The sequence below is a fragment of the Centroberyx affinis genome, unplaced genomic scaffold (genome assembly GCF_046629955.1).
Source record: "Centroberyx affinis isolate AG114_WGS23_722 - 3 ecotype Tasmania unplaced genomic scaffold, CSIRO-AGI_Caff_v1 ptg001387l_1, whole genome shotgun sequence".
Taxonomy (NCBI): Eukaryota; Metazoa; Chordata; class Actinopteri; order Beryciformes; family Berycidae; genus Centroberyx; species Centroberyx affinis.
In genome coordinates this window covers 187,873-209,424 of record NW_027279870.1, presented here as the reverse complement: position 1 = coordinate 209,424, position 21,552 = coordinate 187,873, and the positions used below count along the sequence as shown (strand labels likewise).

Below are 21,552 nucleotides of genomic sequence, written 5' to 3'. Positions count from 1 at the left end.
TCCACTATGTTTTTGATAGAGTTGACTGAATTGGCTCTGACAAACAACTTCTTCCAATTCGAAAATGAGATTTTTCTGCAAACCAAGGAGTAGCCATGGGCACCCAGCATAGCCAACCTCTATGTTGGTGGCCTTGAGGCTAACTTTGTGACCAACCCCGACAAGAATCCTTTTTACCCCATATTACTATCTGGCTACGGTTTATAGATGATGTATTCCTTGTATGGGACCACTCAGCTGAAGCTCTCAGCAACTTCCACACACTGCTCAACACCTGGAATCCCAATCTCAAATTTACCATTGAGGCCAGCCCAGAACAGGTCCACTTCCTGGATATACTCATCTACAAACAGGAAAACCGCCTATGCACATCCATCTTTCTGAAACCCACAGACCGCAATACTCTTCTGCTCGCTTCCAGCTATCACCCCTCCACTCTGAAAGATAACATTCCCACTGGGCAGTTCTAAGAGTGTGCACGGATAAACATGACTTCTTGACCAAAGCAGAGGATATGAGGCACCTGTAAAATGATTACCGATGGTTACCGAATTAGGTTATTTAACCGTGTCGCAGTGCTTCAGTGCATAGAATTTAAGATATGCGCTGTGGGTCTGTACAGGATCTGTGCTTGTGTTTTTCTGTAGTGGCTGACCAGCCAAGTCATCCTGGCTAATGATGGAGAAGGACAGTACAGAGTTTTAGGCAAAAAGTTATTATTTCAGTTAGTGCATATAAAGAAAAATGTCTTTCAAGCTTAATCTTGATGCTTTTGGTGGAAATAACTGATCTGTAGTTCACAGGAGAGAGTCTGTGTTTTCAATTAAAAATATGCCATTAAACAATAGTATTTGATTTCAAATATACTTCCTTTGTGCTTTGGTGATTTAGTGGTCATTCTACGTTTAAATATCTATGATTACAAGTTCCAGTCTTAAGAAAGATTATTCGCGCTTAATCACAGAAAATTGTGCAATTCATTTGTTTTCTTTGTTTTTTTTTATCGTTTCCCAGCCCTATATTATCATAAAGAGCTGTTGATTGTGCAAACCATGATATGAGATGTTGAGAGTGGCTTAGCTGGCCAAACCTCACAGGAACCAAACTCCATCTACTCTGTCTTGTGTTGACAAAACAATTGTTTGAATTACTGTAATTAGTGAGTGAACAACTAAACATGGGAAAAATTGACCATAGCAGTAGCAGAATTTCCCAAATTATACAACAAAAACATACTGTACCTATTGTACAACTATAAATCTAAAACTAGTTGCAGTTGTTGTACTTGTATATACCTGGTGTCATCATTGATAGATGCCTGTGGAACATCTCGGTCAGTGCTGTGTAAAAGAGAGCGCTCTCATCTAGGATGTCTAAACAAATGAGTTATCGGTCCTCTTTTGTGGTTTTTGTTCTTGACTTTTTATTGGTCCTCAATTGTCTGGTACAAATATCAAACAGTGTACATAAAAAGACAAAAGTGTATCAGTGTATCTTTGTCAACATAGAGCAATATCAACAAGAACATAGCACAGACACCACAGTGGTTGTTTGACTGCTTGTTTGATTAATTAACTGATTAACTGATTGATTGTTTGCTTAACTGACAAATCAATTGATTCATTGATTGGCATTCTCTAATATTGCAATACAAAATGAATTCATGTCCTGAAGGGTTTCATTCCAAAACACCACATTTCCATGTTCCATTTCCAAAAAAAGATCCAACGCTCATTGTTCAATATTTCAAAAATAAGTCATCTAAACGTCTTAATAAAAGGACTTACAATAAAAGTTCTTAAGAGCACTGATAACTTGAAGTAATACATGATAGTGAATTGTACTTTCGTGCCAGCAATCATTTTTGGGGTAGGTGTTCCATTATTCAAATGGTCGATATCTCCTTTGGAAATGAAACACTTCTAATACATACTGTTGCAATCACTGAAAACCGAATTAGGCCTCAAAATCAAAATGAATCCTCTGCTCTTGTTCTTGAATTGTAGTGACTCTCTACGAAGTTTGAAAAATTATCATTGTCAAAAAGGAAATGCAAAAATTAACAATGATCACACACTCAATCAATAGGTCAAACATAATGCCAAACTCTGATTCAGTATTCATTCCATAACACCCGCTACTGTCTCCTGTTCTCTTCTCTGCTACTCACCCTCTCTTTTCTAATCCACTCCCTTCTCTAATTACTTCTCTCTTCAATTTTGGCTTGCACAGCCGTTGATGTTCTTGGCCGCCCTGATTGCAGATTTCATGGCGGTCTCAATCCAGGCGTGAGGCAAGGCTGTATGCTCCCCGGCAAAGTGTACCTTGCCCTCATTTGCAAACAGTTCTTTGGCAAACTCTACATGTTGGTATGGTGTGAAGAGAGCGAACGCACCCAGGCTGTAAGGATCCATGCTCCACTTCTTAACCACAACTCCTGTGCAGAGAGACCTGATGTGCTCGCCGTGGATCTTCACCAAATCATTTAGAGCCACTTCTTTCAGCTCTTTGTCGCTCATCCCCAGGAAGAGGAGGGAGTCATCAGACCAGGTGTAGGAGGCCAGGAGGACGCCTATCTCTTTGTTCTTGAAACTGTGGCTGGGGTAGTAGATGAAACGAGAGGGCCGGTCAGTGATGCTCCTTCCGCCTTTGATGCCGTCGTCCTCCCAGAACTTCTTGCTGAAGGTGAGGATGATTTTGGTGGAGCTGTCGTAGTGGACCGACCTCAGGGCGTATGTCTTCTCGAGGGACAGAGGAGGCTGGAATTCGATGAGGAGGGTAGCTTTGGCTGTGGCAGTCACCAGGACAAAGTTAGCCTCCAGAGTGGTCAAAGAGGACGAGCAATCATTATATGACACGGTAACGCCGTCAATTGAGTGTTGGATGCGCTTGACTGGAGAGTTAAGGTGAATGGTAGCATCCAGGGCTTCAAGAAAGGCCTTGGGGAGATTGTCAAACCCTCCTGTCACTTCATAGTAGCTGGTAAAAAAACAAAACACATGATAGATTGTCCGATTACAATTTTTTCTAGTGATATTTCACTTGTTTCAAGTTTACTGAAAGAGGTGACAGTGTTTTGAAAAATGGCAAACCCCTTATTTCAAGGTGCTAGCTATCGGTAGAGGTTTAGGATGATGGCAGGTCATTATAAGCGGTTTTCACATAGGACATGATTTTTTTTTCAATTTTGGCTAAATTGTACAAAGTGCAAGTGCATTGTTGCAGCATCATGCAGCTGAATTTATGTGCTCTGCATTGTGATGAAACACGTGCACATCCAGTAGAGAGGATAAAGGAAGAAGCCAGCCCGAAAGGGAATGAAAAATTGTGAAGTTGACTCTAGCAGTATCAGACTTTAATGTATACAACCCAAATTTAAAGTTTTATAGGATCCTAGGTAGAAAAGCTCTAGTTTCTAACCAAGTGGGCAAACCAGGTGTGTTCAGATTAGAAATCTAGGATTATTGGATGTTGTAATTTCAATTGTTTTGGCATATTCCACATCTAGCAAGATAACGTGCTAGGAATAGCTGCTCTCCCCACTTTTTGAAAACCTCACCTATTTTTTTCATACTCCCCTGTATTCCCCAAATGTCTAGCCAAGAGTTGTGCTGTAACAAGTGGCGAGTGCTGAGCAAACCATGTCCTATGTGAAATTGTTGTGGTTTTATATACCTGGTGTCATCACTGATATCTGTCTGATCATATATCATCTCCGTCAGTGCTGTGTAAAACAGAGCGCTCTCATCTAGGATGTCTCCGATCATCTTCAAAGCTCCTGGACTCAGGTCCCCCTCTTGCACTAGATACTCCTGTTAAAAATCATCACATCACTTCAGATTAGAGCCTCACTTATGAAATGTTTTGTATTTTCACACATCTTCTCACTGCAAAAATGACCATCTTGACAAGTCATTTAATGTACTATCTACTAGTCTGCAGATGTGGGAATTCAGATCTGCAAAAACAAGAGGGGTCAACCCTTTACTGGCTTTCTTAACCAATTGGTAGATCACATGCTCACTTCCAATTACTCATTGAAAAATGCATGCAACCTAACCTGATTTAGACATCTCTGCCATCTCTCTTCAATCTAGCAAACCGGCACCTATAGCAAACAACTTCAGAAATGTGCCTGATATCTGGCATTGTTTGTGAGGAATTTTCGATGGTAAGCACATATTTTTGGATAAACACATCTTCAGAGATGTTACTGAACAGCATGACATAACTGCATTTACAACTATTTTTAAAATAGCTGTGTAATAATTTTTTTTAAAACTTGATCAACCAAATGGTTGAAATGTCTCTCTCAACGTTGAAATAGCACGGTGTGAGGGTGTTGTGGTCGGGGATGGTGGATTTTTTTTTTATTTAACCCTGACCAAACCATTTTCCTAACCTTAACCAAGTTGTTTTAGTTGCCTAAGCATAACCATAATCCAAGTTGTTTTATTTGCCTAAACTTTACCATAACCTTAACCCTAACCTTAACCAAACTTGTTTTACTTGCCAAAATGTAACCAAAGTGGGTTTAATTGCGTAAATGTAACCATTAACCAACCTTTGGGACATAATTCAATTTGTGGCAGAGGAACATTCTCAAATTCGTGGGGTTGAAGGACTTGTTGCCATCTCCTGCCGCTGGTAGGGGCACTAATTTTGGAAACGCTCCTGTTGGTCGTATTAGAGGGTAGGAACAAACGACCTATGTGGCGTGTGATGACGTATGGGTTGGAGGACTTGTTGATATATATGTAGGGGAGTGATGAGGATCAGGTATGTTGACTGATGAGAAGAATGGAATCAGGTGTGCAGGTGGAGATCAGGCTGGTAGTTGGAAGTCTAGTTTGGCGCCCTCTAGTGGATGGAACTGGAGTTGTGACATACAACTGGCCTTAGTCTGATCTATATTTCTCTTGTTTGACCAGTAAGACTGCCAGTTGCAAATGCATCAAAACCTAGTTTGAGCTAGAACAAATAGCCACTCCCCTGTTAAAAAGAAGAAATATAGAGATGTGTAGTATCTCTTTACCTGTACAGAGTAATGATCATACTTCTCCATCATGGCTTGGACACCATTGTTTTCCATCTCCTCCCTCACCTGCAAAATGACAATGCAAGCAGTACATTATTATGACGTTGTACACTGAAAATGTATTTATTTTCATCTCTCCTCTACAAACCTTCTTCAGAGCTTGGAATAAGAGGTCATCAGCTGTTTTCCCCTTCTCATTTCCCGGCAGGTTGTAATTCAGGATGTCTGGGTTCTTGATTACTGAGGAAGATTTGTGCCGCTCCCCATTTACCAGGTAGTATGTGTTCTTGTCCTCCTCAGTGAAGATATTCAGCTTCACGCCCAGTTTGAGGATAAATGCCTGGATAATTCTGGTGATTGACACATGGCCGTAAATATTAACACTGTTTATTACACAGATTTGTTAAATACTCAGTTCTTCAAAGGTTTGAAGATCACAATAATGTTTTTACATTCATTCTAAATTAACAGTAGAGGTTACAAAACTACATTTACCTCTAGTTTCATCACATTCTTAATAACATTTTTAAGTTCACTTCAGTGTTTTCACAATAGATCGCGTACCATACTAAAAACCAAGGGCAACTGCGCTTGGCAAATCTGTGTTTATTACACAGATTTGTTAAATACTCATTTGTTAAACACTCTCTGCCATCACATTAGATCAGCTGAGTCTGTTGACTGTTTTAAACAACATTTAAAAACCCACTTTTTTAGGATGGCCTTTCTATAACTTTCGATATCTTATGTGCGTTATGTCTGTATGTACTTCTGAATGTTTTTCCTTGTATGTGTTTTGTGATTGTGTTCTCTTTTTCTCTCTTTTCTGTGCCGATGTTGATGTAAAGCACTTTGTAACGTGTTAAAAAAGGTGCTATATAAAAAAAGTTTTACTTACTTACTTAATAAATGGATTTATGGTGGCTTTCAGTGATAAGAGTATCTAAAGTACTCACTTCTGGAAGCTTGGGATCCTCATAGCCCCCAGTTCTGCATACCATCCCTCTTTTTCATCTCTGTGGGTATGCACTCGTCCTCCAATGCGACCACTTGCTTCTAGTATGGTTACCTTTCACATCACATCACATCACATCAATGCAAATACAATTCTACCTTGGTTTTTATTTATTCAACTACAATATATAGATTTGATCCTATTTGTTGTTTTATGTTTCATTGACCTAATCTAATGGTGTAAATCAGCAGCAGACTGTAATTCAGTGATTCTCTCCCACACACTGTCATCTTGGTCAAGCCAATTGACCCACTGACATCACCTTTGATTGGCAGAGCTGACTACAGGCTCCCTGGAATATGGTCACGACTGGGCTTTAAGAATGAACAGCAGAGGCTGCATCCATTTTTTTTTAATATGACCATAATATATTTTGACCATAAATATACAGTATGTGTGGGTAGGGTTGGACCAGTTTCCGGTTTAACCAGTTTGATATGGTGTACAAGCTCACACTGCTTTAATTTTCTACACACCAGCTGCACCAGCACCAGTCTGGCAACTTAAAAACTAGCCTATGCCTACATCAGTTAATTGTGTCAATGCTAAATAAATATACTTGTATTTAATGAACAAGTATCATAAATGAAATATTTTTGTTATAAACAGCTTATAACCAATTTGTCAGCTTGTACCCTTTCACACACAAATCACTACTGCTTTTGTTGCCAAGCAACGCAGGACACGCTTTAGCGCTTGTTTACACTGTTGTGCTGTTAAAGATGGCGCCAACTATAGAAGAAATGTAATTTACTATTTTATCTTCTTTGTCTGAGACCTCGCTAAGTCAGTGGAAGTTATACTTTCAGCTACGATCGTAGTTTCTTAATTATCTTCGCGATATAGCATAACCGTCATAACAAAGTAATGCAAAGCTGGCTGTTTAAAATTCTCCTTTTACACCGCACAGAAAGCCGCTCTAAACTGGCTTTATGACAGTCAGAAGGCCGAATATTGGTGTCTGAAGAATGCTGCTCTGACCCGTTCACACAGAACTCAAAGCTGCCAATAAGCCGGCAGCATGGCTTTTTTTTCAACTGTGTGGAAGGAGCTTATCTCTCACGGTCTGGGCGGTGTCAGAGATTGGTTCCTACTGGTTGCCAATAGAGGTCGCTAAAAATCATTAATGACTTAATGCTGCTTTAAGTGAAATACATACCTTGTGCCCGGCATCCCCTAGTAGCATTGCAGCAGTCAGCCCAGCCATCCCAGCACCAACTATAACAACATGCTGAGGTGTGTCTGTGCGAGGGAGGCCTGTCTCTGCAATCTTAACAAGCTGCTTGTAGTCCTTGTCTTGCAGCAGGTCTGCAAGGCTTTCACCATCACAAGCCTTTCCACTGACACCTAAGAAAGGCAATATGTATACATAGGCATGGATGTGGATGACTCAGATAGACATTTGAATTTACATTTTTGCATTAACATCTGTCTACATCTCTTTAAAGCATTTAACTGTCACTTTTATACAGATGACTTATGAGGTCAACAGTACAATAAACGTGAATTCCCCCAAAATTAGAAACAACCAATAGTAAGGAGGTCAAGGGTCAAAGCAACAGTGCCCTGGCAGGAGATGTAACAAATAGAGAGTTTTATTCCAAAACATAAAAAATACAAATGTAAAAATACACTTACTCTAATACTGTTTTGTAGCAAAGCACGTTGAGATAGCTGTTGACTTCAATTATGTTCCATACTATGTTTTATTTTCAAGATAGCAGTCATTTTGTCAGAGAAAGTCTTATTTTTTCAAAATAAAATAAAATAAGGAGGATACCTTATGTTCACTGTAATCCAATTCAGAATGAATTATCAAGTAGGGGAGATTTGGTTTGCAGTTAGGATTTACAATAAAACCCCAATAAAACACACCATAAAAGCACAATAGAACACATAACAACTTGCCACAATATACCAGACATACAACATAATGGAAAGGCCACATAAAGAAAGCACTTTACTTTGGAAGTAAGTAGAGCACAGTTATAAAGGCAGCTGCACAGGCAAGTCAAGTTTAGTTGAATGCTAATTTGCAGTATGATTCAACTTAAAAAAAAAAAAAAAAAAGGTGCAAGAGTAGGACAAGTCACTCCACATAATTCATCAGAGGCTGAAAACTAGTCTTTTTAGGAAATAAATCATGTCATCCCCTCCACATTGTATTGTTATGCCACAGTCACGTCATGTCATGTATGGAAGCGTACCGCATGCATAATTCAAATGGAAATGCAATATATAAAATGGCCATATAATCCTACATTTGAATTTAAATTTGCCACTTGTATGTGCAGTTTTTGGCTCAAAATTCAAATTCAAATTCAATAATGTCATTTGCATTTGACATTTCCTATACTAGTATTGACATTTCATTGAAACAGAGATTTGGATGGAGTAGGTCGCAGATGTACACAGGTGCCTGACCATGCAGGGCTCTATATGTGATTACAAGAACCTTAAATTGAATCCTAAACTTGATGGGAAGCCAATGTAAGGAAGCTAAGATGGGTGTGATGTGAGATCAACAGCCTTGCAGCAGCGTTCTGAACCATTTGTAGACAGTCCAGGGATGACCTGCTGAGGCATGTGAAAATTCAATTCAATTCAATTCAATTCAATTCAAACCTTTATTTAAACTCGAATAACCATTGAGGTTGCCCTCATTTACAATGATGTCGAGTTACAAACAAGTTCAAAGTATTAAATAAATAGGACAAGACATAGATGAGGATAAAGAAAATCAATTAAAACAGTTACACATTGAGGCAGGGAGGTTTGTGATCATGGTTTTAAATTGTCCATAGGTTAGTAGAGTATCGGTTTTTAGTGTGTGTTGAAGATCATTCCAGGAATTAGGAGCACTAAAATAAAAGGCTGATTGTCCAAATTTAGACCGTGCTTGGGGGACCTTAAGCATAAGCAAGTCATTTGAGCGAGTTTGATAGGGTCCAAGGTTCCAGTCCAACAACATTGAAATGTAGGGTGGTAGCTTTCCAACGAAAAGGGAATTACAGTAGTAGTAGATGATATAAAGGCATGAATAATCATAATCGTCTCCAACTCAGCTTGTGACTCAACAGACTTGAGTTTGGCAATGTTTCCAAGATGGAAAAAACATGTATGGGACAGTGACTTAATATGTTGATCAAAGTACATAGCCTGATCAAAAATAACACCAAGATTTCTAAGGTTAGACCATACAGTTGAGGAAAGGGACCCAGTACACTGAGCAAACTTGGAAATTTGTTGGTAGTCCAACATAGTAAAAAATAAAATGATCTGTTAAATTCACAGTAGCACAATCAGTTCTACTGTAGAAAACAAAAGTAATAAACCACGTTTGTGTTCCGAGTTCAGAGTGAATGCTTCCAAGTAGAAGCAACAAGATTACATCCTGTTCATTTTCTATTCATTCTAATTCCTCTAAAAAATCCCTGATTTTATTTTCTTTCCCAGTATTTCTCTCTGGCCACAACAATATTGTCAGGAAGCTGTGATCTCTGACCGTTGACCTCCTTACTGTTGGGTGCTGGCAATGTTGGTGATGTAGTAATTGAAGCTTATGCTTGAGCTTATGTTATCTCTTTTCTATTTACTGTTGAAATGCTTTATTTATTTCATGCGGCTGTACAATCAAATGCAGCCGAAACCTACATTTTCAAATGAAATCAAACAAGCCATATTTCAATGACTGTTAAAAAAGTAACAAAATTGAAGAACAGTTTTCATTTTAGAGTGTACTTACCAAATTTAGAGAGTGTTGCAATTGGAATCATGTTTTCTCTTGGAAATGGTCGCCCTTTCAATGACTGATACTAATACTCTTAAAACAGAAGTAATGATATTAATATGAATGCAAAAAAGTAGAGATTGGCAGAGACTGACTGTATATGAAATAACTAATCAATAATAATAATAAAAAAAAAACATAATCTATTGCACATGATACAGAAACAAATTTTGTGACAATGCCAGAGAGAGAATCAGAAAGACTACTATTTTAAGGAACTGATAACATGCAAAAACAGGTTTTGGCTAATAAATAATTTAGTATGTCATGGCCACATTTTTCATTTAAGCCTTACAACTAATCAAAGTAAAAGCAACTGCACGAATAAAGTAGAGTTTTATTCTAAATTAATATATCATTTGTCATCAGAATTCTTATAAAATGAAAGCTGGAAAAAAGTAAATGATATATTAAAGTTATGAGACCTTTGCTTCACAAAAGCAAAAAAGCAAACAGAATCATCTGTGGTTTTGATTTATTGAGATGACACTTAAGTCCAATCTAATAAATACAATTTTAAGATGCTTTGTTCAAGTTATACAGAATATTCTCAATTATAATTTGGAATACATACATTGGATATAATGCACAAAAAGGTTGAAGGTTGGCAGGAGGAAAGATAGTAAAGCCTTGAAATCTTACCCAAGTGTTGAAAGTGACCGGTAGAGATGACTAACCAGCTTGATACTGCATCTCTTCCTTCCCGGTGAGATTGCTTTATATAGGACACACAGATACTACACTGCAAAAAATGTCGACAAATAAGTAATTTAACAATTGTTTTCATCTCATATATGAGATATCATATTTTTTAAATAACTGAACAAATTGCCTATGGAGTTGAGATAATTTCACTTGTTACAATGCAACTTGTTTCAGTTCAACATTAGTTTTATATTAGTGACGTAATCTGCTGTAATAGAAAATATTGCCACTTGTTTTAAGAAAATTCCTTAAACTGAATTGTATTAAAAAAAGTACAATAATTTGTTTTTGTTTTTTTTCCCCCATATTTTTTCAGCTATTTTAACAAAAGGAAGATGAAAGGACTTAATATTAGATGAAATACTGGTTAACATGGACATGTCTTTGTAGCGTGTTGAGTCGAAAATATCGAACTTATAATTTGGTAAAGGCATATAAATATTAATATTCTGATCAAGAGATCAGATTACACTCGTTGGGGCACCACCTTCGTAAATGAAGGACCTTTACTCATACTTATCAGTCATCAATCTGAAGATCACGAGATCTTTCCAGTTCAGGGATTACTTTTCTCTGCAGGTAAGGAAACACATGACAACTTCTCTGCAATAGATGGGAATATTTATTTAACGATCCAAGTACAACCATATCCAATGAAATAAGCAATATAAGTCACTGATATTGATCACCAGCATGAAATACGGAAACTATAGACCAAAATAGACATGGAATGTAATGAAACAGAATAAGGATGAAAGGAAAATGATAATGAAATGTGGGAATAAGAATTGGCAGCAGTAAACGGAGAGATGTATGGATCAATTAAGCAGAGGAACGAGGCGGAAAGCTACGGGACACCTAAACTATAAAGCCTAACTTTCTTTATCTATTTAATTTGAATCTAAGCTTTTGCATCAACTCTCAGCAGTAAAGACGTGGATAGTCAGAGTCTACTTGTTCAGTTGGGAGGTCTTGCCGGTCGGGTTGTCTGGTCCCGCTGAGCTCGGAGAGACGGACTCGGCGAGGCCGGTTACCTGGCAACGGCAGACGCTGGATGGAACAGCTGGTCTCTGGTACTATCGTCACGTCGGGGCAAGCAGCGCTACCGGCTCGTCAAAGCTGTAGTCGTCTGGCCCGTGGATGTAGAACACTGTGGCGATGTTGCACCAGTGTTGGCTGCTGGATGGAGTTGAAGGTTCGAGCTCTTCTAACTGTTGTAAAGTCTAAATAATCTCGTTCCTAAATAGCTTCAAAAGCAATCTTCGCTTGGCCGGGCGTTGATAACTTCTTGACTATTAGACGCGAGGTTCAAACTTCTTGCAAGCGATTCTTAAGTTTATCTGGAGAAGACGTCTCTAACTCCAGGCTCAAACTCTAAGTTTCGCTAAAGGCGAGTTGCAGCTAAAATTGTTGATCTTGGTTTCGGCAGGTTTCTTGGTGAGGGCGGAATCTTGAACGAACGTTGAACACGAACGTTGGACTGAACGTTGAACTCTGAACGTTGAACCGCGAACAAGGCCAGATCAGAGAGTTTTATAGATCTTTGAATTTCCAGGCGTGGTTCGCCATGCAAATCACGCTTCGCGCTCTTTTTCTGTTACGCCTTGTTTACTAATTAATTTCTTTGTTTGAGATGGTTCCACCCCGAATAGGGAGAGGGGGGGGAAATGGATGTAAGAGGAATTTTTCCTCTAGTCTATTTTATTTTGAGATCCCTTACAAAAGTGATCTTAATTAAGATTTCTTCCTAAAGTTATACGCAGGTATTTTACATCTCCACCAATTACTGTTGTCAATTGATCAAAATAATAAGAACCTGGGAACTTACATTCTAAATTATATGGCTAGCATATCAATATAAGGACCTCAAATAAATCTTCATGGCCTAATCTATAACTAGACAATCTTTACCAAGTTAACTCATATATGTAACTTGTGTTTCTAACTATGTGACTAATGTGAAAAACAATTTAACTATTTAATACCATTAAACTTGGTCAACATTATACTGACCTGTCCTAGTTATAAATGACCACAAGGTGGCAGTGTGGTATCATGCAAAAAAGAAAGGGAGAGTAAAATAATTGTAATCATTTCCTTACAACAGCTAACATTGTGGGTGCATGCAATCCACCACAAATTAAACGGCTTTAACATATATAGTTGGCACATTTAGCCTATACTTCAAGATACATGATACACTTATAGAAAAACATTTGAAGAAGTATAGGGTTGAGAGTAAGTTCAGAAGAGAGAGCAGAGAGAGGGAAAAGATTTATGACAGTCCTGTTCCAGAGAGGGGTAGTGATGAGACTCTGATAAGTGTCAACAGCAGTCTGATTGATCAGACCGTCTGGTCCTCCAACAAAGATAAGGGAGGATGATCCCCTATCTTCGTAGGTGTGGAAGGTATGAATGTGTGAATGTATTGTTCATTAGGGCTCCTGAGTCCTTGGGTCCTTCTTCTCCCGATGGCTGGAAGATAAAGGTCATTAACTCTGGAATGTGTGAGAAAGTTGCAAACCTCCTCGCAGTATCCTGTCGTTAATTCCCCAAAAGCTTTTAGGATGACATCTCCTGCTGGCAGATGCCACTTTTGAAGTTGTGGTTTGTATCAACCAGACACCTTTATGGCCATTTGTTGTGATAGGCCATGTTGTGTTGATTTTGAGAAAGCAACAGAGAGGTTGGGGCTTCCTCCAAAGGTCTCACTGGTATCGCTACATCTTACAGTGTATGTTGTTACCCTGGCCTGATGCCAATAAAAAAAAATGTTTGATGATTAAAACTGACTTGCAAACCAGGAATGTCACTTGCGTTTGTTTCCTCATAGCGCAGCCAAGCTTGTATAACATTGGTATTTAACCTTAAATGATCCCATGGAGGTTGGCTGTGCACCTTGCTCTTTTACAGCAACATCCTGTTTCACAGTTCTCACACTGGGAGCTCTACTGGAGCATTTGGGGGTTAAGTGTCTTGCTCAAGGGCAAGCTCAGTGGTAGTTGTTGATGAATGGAAAGAGCATTTTTCTTTCACTGACAGGCTTTTCAGTATTGGACCCTAGCCCTGATACAGGACTGTAAAATAGAATAATATTCTGTTGTAGATTTGGATCAAGGAAATCACTCAGGGTTATCAATAAACTGAATTCCAGATTCTTGTAGATTACTAGATTTATTCATGCACGAGAGAGAACAGAGATACAAGCTGGTGGCAGCTTCTTTGCTCTCTGAATAGAGAAGCAGAAAGCTGAAAAAATATATGAGTATGATTTTCAGTACAGATACAAGGAGTGTGTAAGGGACGGTTGAAAGTGTAACAATTGGGGTATGTGTGAGTTTCACATGTCCTTGACTTTCTAATAAAGACAGCAACGGAACACAAAGATCTGGTAAACAATTTGGATGAAGGATTCAGTACTTTTCAGTACTGTAGTCAATGCTGTGTTTTTTGTATAGATGTGTATGTGTATGCGATTTGTGTGTTTGTTTGTTTTTTATGGCGCAGGGAAAAGGTCAAAATTAAGACTACTGAGAAGCCGGCGGAGACTATATCCCTGCCGAAGCCAGCTACTGATCTGGCCAATGATAAGCCGGCGCTGGTAACTGAGAGGCCAGCGGTGGGAAATGAGAAGCCGACTACTCATTCGACCAAGGTGTAGCTCCATGCGTCTTACCTAGCAACCCACTGGATCGGCTACTGGCTTGGCTGGTCATTAGCTTCCGAGGCTGGTAACTAGCACGCCGGGGCTAGCAACCCGCTGGATCGGCTACTGGCTTGGCTGGTCATTAGCTTCCGAGGCTGGTAACTAGCATGCCGAGGCTAGCAACCCGCTGGATCGGCTGGTCATTAGCTTCCGAGGCTGGCTACTAGCACGCCGAGGCTAGCAACCGGCTGGATCAGCTACTGGCTTGGCTGGTCATTAGCTTCCGAGGCTGGCTACTAGCACGCCGAGGCTAGCAACCGGCTGGATCAGCTACTGGCTTGGCTGGTCATTAGCTTCCGAGGCTGGCTACTAGCACGCCGAGGCTAGCAACCCACTGGATCAGCTACTGGCTTGGCTGGTCATCAGCTTCCGAGGCTAGCAACCGGCTGGATCAGCTACTGGCTTGGCTGGTCATTAGCTTCCGAGGCTGGCTACTAGCATGCCGAGGCTAGCTAGATTAGCTACAGATTTGGCCGGTCACTTTGTTCTTTTGTATTTTATTGGCGGATTGGAGCCAAATGCGGCGCGTTACCGCCACCAACTGTAGACAAATGGGATTTATCTAGATTCTTTCAATTGGTCTGTTTTTTGTTAATTAAAAAAAGTATTCTTTCTCCTCCGTTTCCGGCAGCGTAGTCACCGACTTTCCTTTGCTGACAGTTTATGTGCGGCATATATTTGTGTATATGTGTACTCCTGTTTCTTATTTTTATGTAATTGTGTTTTAAAGTTTTCCCTCTATGTTCCTCATATACATTTGTGTCCTTAAATTTGATATAACGTGCTGCGATTGTTTACCTGAATGTTTGTATATTATCCTTTTGCTAATAAAAAATAAAAAAAATAAATGTGCGGCATTGCTGCTTAGAACGTGCATGTGCACAAAAATATCTTGACTTCAAAATATGTTGAATTGTAGGCTACTCTACATTTCAGACCATACAACTGACAAGAAAATGTTATGTTTAATAGTTAATAAAGACCATTGGCCATTACATTTAAACCTACCATTACAGTAATCACCCATTATATTTAAACCTACACTAGTTAGTTTACCCAGTGAAGCCCCCTCGTACTTGAGTAGGACATTCTACTAGTCTTTCCACCACTGTTAATAAATTACGTTTTGTCTGAGATGCCCCAGCAGCTGTGCCGGTTGTTGACCGGCTCGATAGACTTACAGTGTTTATGGTGACATCTATTGTCAGTTAAACGAAACTGCAGCTTACATGTAGTCCAATGCAGATCTAATAGCCTGTCTACATGAATCTATTACACTGTCCATCTAGGCGAACCCTGCTGTACCAGATCATTCTCAGACATAATCAGTTGGACTATACATTCATATTCATAACCCACAGAAAAGGCAACTTGACAGCTGGGCTTCACTGGGTAAACTAACTAGTGTAGGTTTAAATATAATGGGTGATTACTGTAATGGTAGGTTTAAATGTAATGGCCAATGGTCTTTATTAACTATTAAACATAACATTTTCTTGTCAGTTGTATGGTCTGAAATGTAGAGTAGCCTACAATTCAACATATTTTGAAGTCAAGATATTTTTGTGCACATGCACGTTCTAAGCAGCAATGCCGCACATTTATTTTTTTTATTTTTTTATTAGCAAAAGGATAATATACAAACATTCAGGTAAACAATCGCAGCACGTTATATCAAATTTAAGGACACAAATGTATATGAGGAACATAGAGGGAAAACTTTAAAACACAATTACATAAAAATAAGAAACAGGAGTACACATATACACAAATATATGCCGCACATAAACTGTCAGCAAAGGAAAGTCGGTGACTACGCTGCCGGAAACGGAGGAGAAAGAATACTTTTTTTAATTAACAAAAAACAGACCAATTGAAAGAATCTAGATAAATCCCATTTGTCTACAGTTGGTGGCGCTAACGCGCCGCATTTGGCTCCAATCCGCCAATAAAATACAAAAGAACAAAGTGACCGGCCAAATCTGTAGCTAATCTAGCTAGCCTCGGCATGCTAGTAGCCAGCCTCGGAAGCTAATGACCAGCCAAGCCAGTAGCCGATCCAGTGGGTTGCTAGCCTCGGCGTGCTAGTAGCCAGCCTCGGAAGCTAATGACCAGCCAAGCCAGTAGCCGATCCAGCCGGTTGCTAGCCTCGGCGTGCTAGTAGCCAGCCTCGGAAGCTAATGACCAGCCAAGCCAGTAGCCGATCCAGCGGGTTGCTAGCCTCGGCGTGCTAGTTCCCAGCCTCGGAAGCTAATGACCAGCCAAGCCAGTAGCCGATCCAATGGGTTGCTAGGTAAGACGCATGGAGCTACACCTTGGTCGAATGAGTAGTCGGCTTCTCATTTCCCACCGCTGGCCTCTCAGTTACCAGCGCCGGCTTATCATTGGCCAGATCAGTAGCTGGCTTCGGCAGGGATATAGCCTCCGCCGGCTTCTCAGTAGTCTTAATTTTGACCCTTTCCCTGCGCCAGAGTTTTTTGATACCTGGCTGCACAATAAAGTTATTGATTGATTGATTGATTGATTGATTGATCACTAACTGTTGTGATCGTCGACTAAAAACAACAAAAACTGTCACTTATCTTATTCAGGACCACGGACAGCGGCGATTGTAACATTCACTTAATTCTCATTCATATTTTTCTCACCCATTCAAACCAGTGGCCCTCTTGACACAGGCTCACTTCTCTACCATTTATCGGGCCAGATTACACCAGATTTGCCCATCCTGACAATCATCGAGTGAAGAGTTTACAGCTTCAATCTGAGCCACCAACTTGCCACCCTGACAATATGTTTGATATTTACAAAGAGGGATATTCATGAACCATGAACCGTGTTTGGTTCTAGAAATGCACTCACATTTCCAGTTTCAAGGGGAAAACCAGTCACAGAAAAAGCCACCCACGGATTTCCTTGATCACATTCCTCATCTTTATCTCTTTATCTTCACTGCGGTTTACTCATGTAGTTCAAGATATGCAACAGTGCTAACCAGCAGAAATATTTGCTTTCTCTTCAACCTCACATGGTTACGTGAAGACGTATTCATAAATTTGAACTTGGATTCTTGTCTGCTTTGACTTAACATAAATCATGATATGATGACATGGACAGCGAGTGATGTGGGTCCAAACCTATGAATGCAACCCTGCAGGGAAATAGTCACGTATGTGTCAGTTTCACAGCATTTTGTGCCGAGAGAAAAAGTCTTTAAGCAAGGCATTGATGCATCTACCTGCTCACTCACTGTTACTAATTCAAATAATTAATTTGTTAATACTTTTACTGTACTCTGTAAATGTTGAGATGGAAACCTAGATAAAGTTCTTTACACTTTTGGTGCCCTGTGCACCAAAAGAGACAACCCTGCATTTCCAGTTTGCACAACCGGATAATTGCCAGTTTGTCATAGCTACAGAAAGACCTGAGTGGTGTCACACCTTTGACTGCATTCTGTATGTTCCCCTCTCACATTTCTTCCTCCTCTACCCACTCCAGTATGCTCCTATCTTGCTCTTATCTTCAGTTTTTTGTATTTATTTTGTTAGCATTTCAAAAAGCTCATAAAGTTTGGAGATGAAGACAACGTACATATGTAATGGCAGAACCTCTCCAGTGGGATTTTACTGAAGCTATCCTATAAAAGAGCTAAAACGAAAAAGTTTGTAATTTGGAATCTAAACTTTTAAAACGTGAATCATTTTGGATTTATCAATTCAATTCAGTTTCGCCAAATGGCTCTAATGCGGAACTACAATTTTCATTTTTCCCTCAGAATATTTGGCCACCCTTGAGGTTCTGCCATTACACATTATGTGAATTGTCTTCATCTCCAAACTTTATGAGCCACCTGCCAGTCTGATGTTTTTTGGGGGATTAAGCATCTTTTCTGATTCTTTTTCTTGTTTATAGTCTTCCTCATTTGGCTGTCATTGGAACCCTTGTCAATAATGACGATCTGCTAACTGACTGCTAGCCTCCTTACTGTTGGGTGCTGGCAATGTTGGTGATGTAGTAATTGAAGCTTATGCTTGAGCTTATGTTATCTCTTTTCTATTTACTGTTGGAATGCTTTATTTATTTCATGCGGCTGTACAATCAAATGCAGCCGAAACCTACATTTTCAAATGAAATCAAACAAGCCATATTTCAATGACTGTTAAAAAAGTAACAAAATTGAAGAACAGTTTTCATTTTAGAGTGTACTTACCAAATTTAGAGAGTGTTGCAATTGGAATCATGTTTTCTCTTGGAAATGGTCGCCCTTTCAATGACTGATACTAATACTCTTAAAAACAGAAGTAATGATATTAATATGAATGCAAAAAAGTAGAGATTGGCAGAGACTGACTGTATATGAAATGACTAATTTATAATAAAAAAAAACCATAATCTATTGCACATGATACAGAAACAAATTTTGTGACAATGCCAGAGAGAGGATCAGAAAGACTACTATTTTAAGGAACTGATAACATGCAAAAACAGGTTTTGGCTAATAAATAATTTAGCATGTCATGGCCACATTTGCCCATCCTGACAATCATCGAGTGAAGAGTTTACAGCTTCAATCTGAGCCACCAACTTGCCACCCTGACAATATGTTTGATATTTACAAAGAGGGATATTCATGAACCATGAACCGTGTTTGGTTCTAGAAATGCACTCACATTTCCAGTTTCAAGGGGAAAACCAGACACAGAAAAAGCCACCCACGGATTTCCTTGATCACATTCCTCATCTTTATCTCTTTATCTTCACTGCGGTTTACTCATGTAGTTCAAGGTATGCAACAGTGCTAACCAGCAGAAATATTTGCTTTCTCTTCAACCTCACATGGTTACGTGAAGATGTGTTCATAAATTTGAACTTGGATTCTTGTCTGCTTTGACTTAACATAAATCATGATATGATGACATGGACAGTGAGTGATGTGGGTCCCAGCGAGTGATGTGGCATTGTATGTTTCTGCAAACCACGGATACGTTGAATCTCAACGTTTCTGAATCAAAAATACGTTTCATATCAACATTTCTAGATACGTGTATATCAACGTTATAGTGTTTTAACCGCTCGTGGTGCTTTTGAGGCACTTTTGGCGTTTTGAGGCAATAGAATAAGGGTAGGCTATAATAACCATTTTCTGGTTATGAAATAACATAAATTATATATTTTATTACACACCACGTATTTCGAGCATGTGGAACAATGAGATACATTTTTGTTCGGAATCCCCCAGCCCCCCAGTTCTCGTATATACGCTTGTTTACGGCCTATGGCCATAATTTAATTTTCTGTGACATGCACACATATTTCCTCTACGAAATATGAACACAATATTCTTAACAAGAGAACAAAGAGACATGTTTTCGGCCGACTGTCTTCTTCTTCTTCTTCTTCCTCTACTTCTGAAGGCAAGAAAAAGCTCATAAAATTTGGAGATGAAGACAACGTACATATGTAATGGCAGAACCTCTCCAGTGGGATTTTACTGAAGCTATCCTATAAAAGAGCTAAAACGAAAAAGTTTGTAATTTGGAATCTAAACTTTTAAAACGTGAATCATTTTGGATTTATCAATTCAATTCAGTTTCGCCAAATGGCTCTAATGCGGAACTACAATTTTCATTTTTCCCTCAGAATATTTGGCCACCCTTGAGGTTCTGCCATTACACATTATGTGAATTGTCTTCATCTCCAAACTTTATGAGCCACCTGCCAGTCTGATGTTTTTTGGGGGATTAAGCATCTTTTCTGATTCTTTTTCTTGTTTATAGTCTTTCTCATTTGGCTGTCATTGGAACCCTTGTCAATAATGACGATCTGCTAACTGACACACTGAAGTTCTCCTGTGTGTGACCTACCTAGACTATCTTCTTCACCAATTGTGCAAAAGATCTGCACCACAGCAAAGCATGTGGTTTGATTTGTTTCTGTGAGTTCACACAGGAAATGAAACACTAGACTTTAAAAACATTTGGGGAGGAGATGTGATCTGTGCCACTATAGGCCTACTGCTGTGGTTGCAGGTTTTTCTATGCAACTTTTCTCTGATCACATTATAGGGGCCCATTAGGGATTTGATTTTTCTCTATTTATATACATATTTGATCAAAGATGTTTCATGCAGACATTGTTAAAGTTTGATTTTGTTGGAGGGGTTCAATTTCCATTTTCAAACCTCCATCCTTTTTCCCAGGCAGTTTCAGAGTAACTCCAGGAAACACATCACAGCTGCACTTTTGCAGTAATTGAACTGGAAAGTCCAGTATTGTGACAACTTAGGCTTCACATTCATTCAGTTTAACTCATTCAATTCAACTTTTTACTAGATTTACTTTTAACTACTTTACTTTTAATAACCTCCCCAATCTTTCCTGTCTCTCTCTATGTGTCTCACTACATCTTATGAAGTAAAAAATGGCCCAAAAAACAATCTTTGTTGATTGTTTGATTCCATGTGGTTTTTCCCAGTTTAGACAGTCAAAAGACGTACACAGGGTTAAAAAATCCGATCTTTTTTGCCTGTGCATTTCAACGGAGAGGGAGAAAAAGGGAGTGCAAGACAAGAATAATAATAATAATAATAATAATAATAATAAAACAGGAGACAACTAATCTGCACTGAGGAAACGGAAAGAGGATTTGAAAGAGAATGGCCCAAAAAATGGCCCAAGAAGTGATTTTTCACTACTGTCACGATATTACAACATTGTAATTTGGGTAAATCAAAGAAAACAATGAGAGAGAGAGAGAGCTTCACACAGTATATTTCTCTATTTCAGTAGCCAATTTGATATTTATAATAGAACCTGCAACTTAAGATCAAATTAGATAAGATAAAACAGCACTTTATTGATCCCCTTGGGGAAATTCAGGTGCAGTGTAATAATGACAAGAGGAGGGAAGAGGGTGAGAGCGGGGATGAAGAGAGAGCTTGAGGCAAAATTGGTAAAAAAAAAAAAAAAAGCCGAGTTTCTCACCGAGTATGAGGCAGAACGAAGAGACCTCCATCTTCTCTCGGTGCTGAAGTCTGTTTTGACCAACAGCAATTCTGATAAAAACCTCTCACCCTCACCCACATCCTGATTTCAGACAGGAAATCATGACAGCTACTCAGTAGGCTGAACAGTCATCACTGATGGTATATGACTGCCCAGCGAGGCTTTGTTTCTAAAAGTAGCTCTCTCTATATGTTTGGAGGAAAAAAACTCATTACCTCAAGCTCGCATGCCCACTAACTGGGAAGGCGTAGATTCACCCTATTGGTCCAAATTAAATTCTGGTGTCAGTTT

The 21,552-nt window shown here is 39.2% G+C and overlaps 1 protein-coding gene across 1 annotated transcript; it reads right to left on the bottom strand.

The window, feature by feature from the left end:
- Positions 1-1,410: 1,410 nt before the first annotated feature.
- On the bottom strand, positions 1,411-21,282 carry LOC139649680 (L-amino-acid oxidase-like). The gene is made up of 10 exons (XM_071526156.1): positions 21,241-21,282; positions 18,468-18,545; positions 10,486-10,585; positions 9,799-9,876; positions 7,213-7,400; positions 5,995-6,107; positions 5,187-5,388; positions 5,036-5,104; positions 3,676-3,812; positions 1,411-2,979 (listed from the first exon to the last, which is right to left on the bottom strand). The coding sequence occupies exons 4-10, from the start codon at positions 9,827-9,829 to the stop codon at positions 2,214-2,216; spliced, it is 1,506 nt and encodes a 501-aa protein (XP_071382257.1). The 5' UTR covers positions 9,830-9,876; positions 10,486-10,585; positions 18,468-18,545; positions 21,241-21,282; the 3' UTR covers positions 1,411-2,213.
- Positions 21,283-21,552: the final 270 nt, after the last annotated feature.

What these genes read in the sequence shown, in the direction of transcription:
- LOC139649680 (XM_071526156.1), bottom strand. Translation starts at nt 9,829, where the DNA reads ATGATTCCAATTGCAACACTCTCTAAATTTG. An exon ending in TGCAACACTCTCTAAATTTG is followed by an intron (nt 7,401 to 9,798) that starts GTAAGTACACTC and finishes TGCCTTTCTTAG; the next exon opens with GTGTCAGTGGAAAGGCTTGT. An exon ending in GATATCAGTGATGACACCAG is followed by an intron (nt 2,980 to 3,675) that starts GTATATAAAACC and finishes TTTTTTTACCAG; the next exon opens with CTACTATGAAGTGACAGGAG.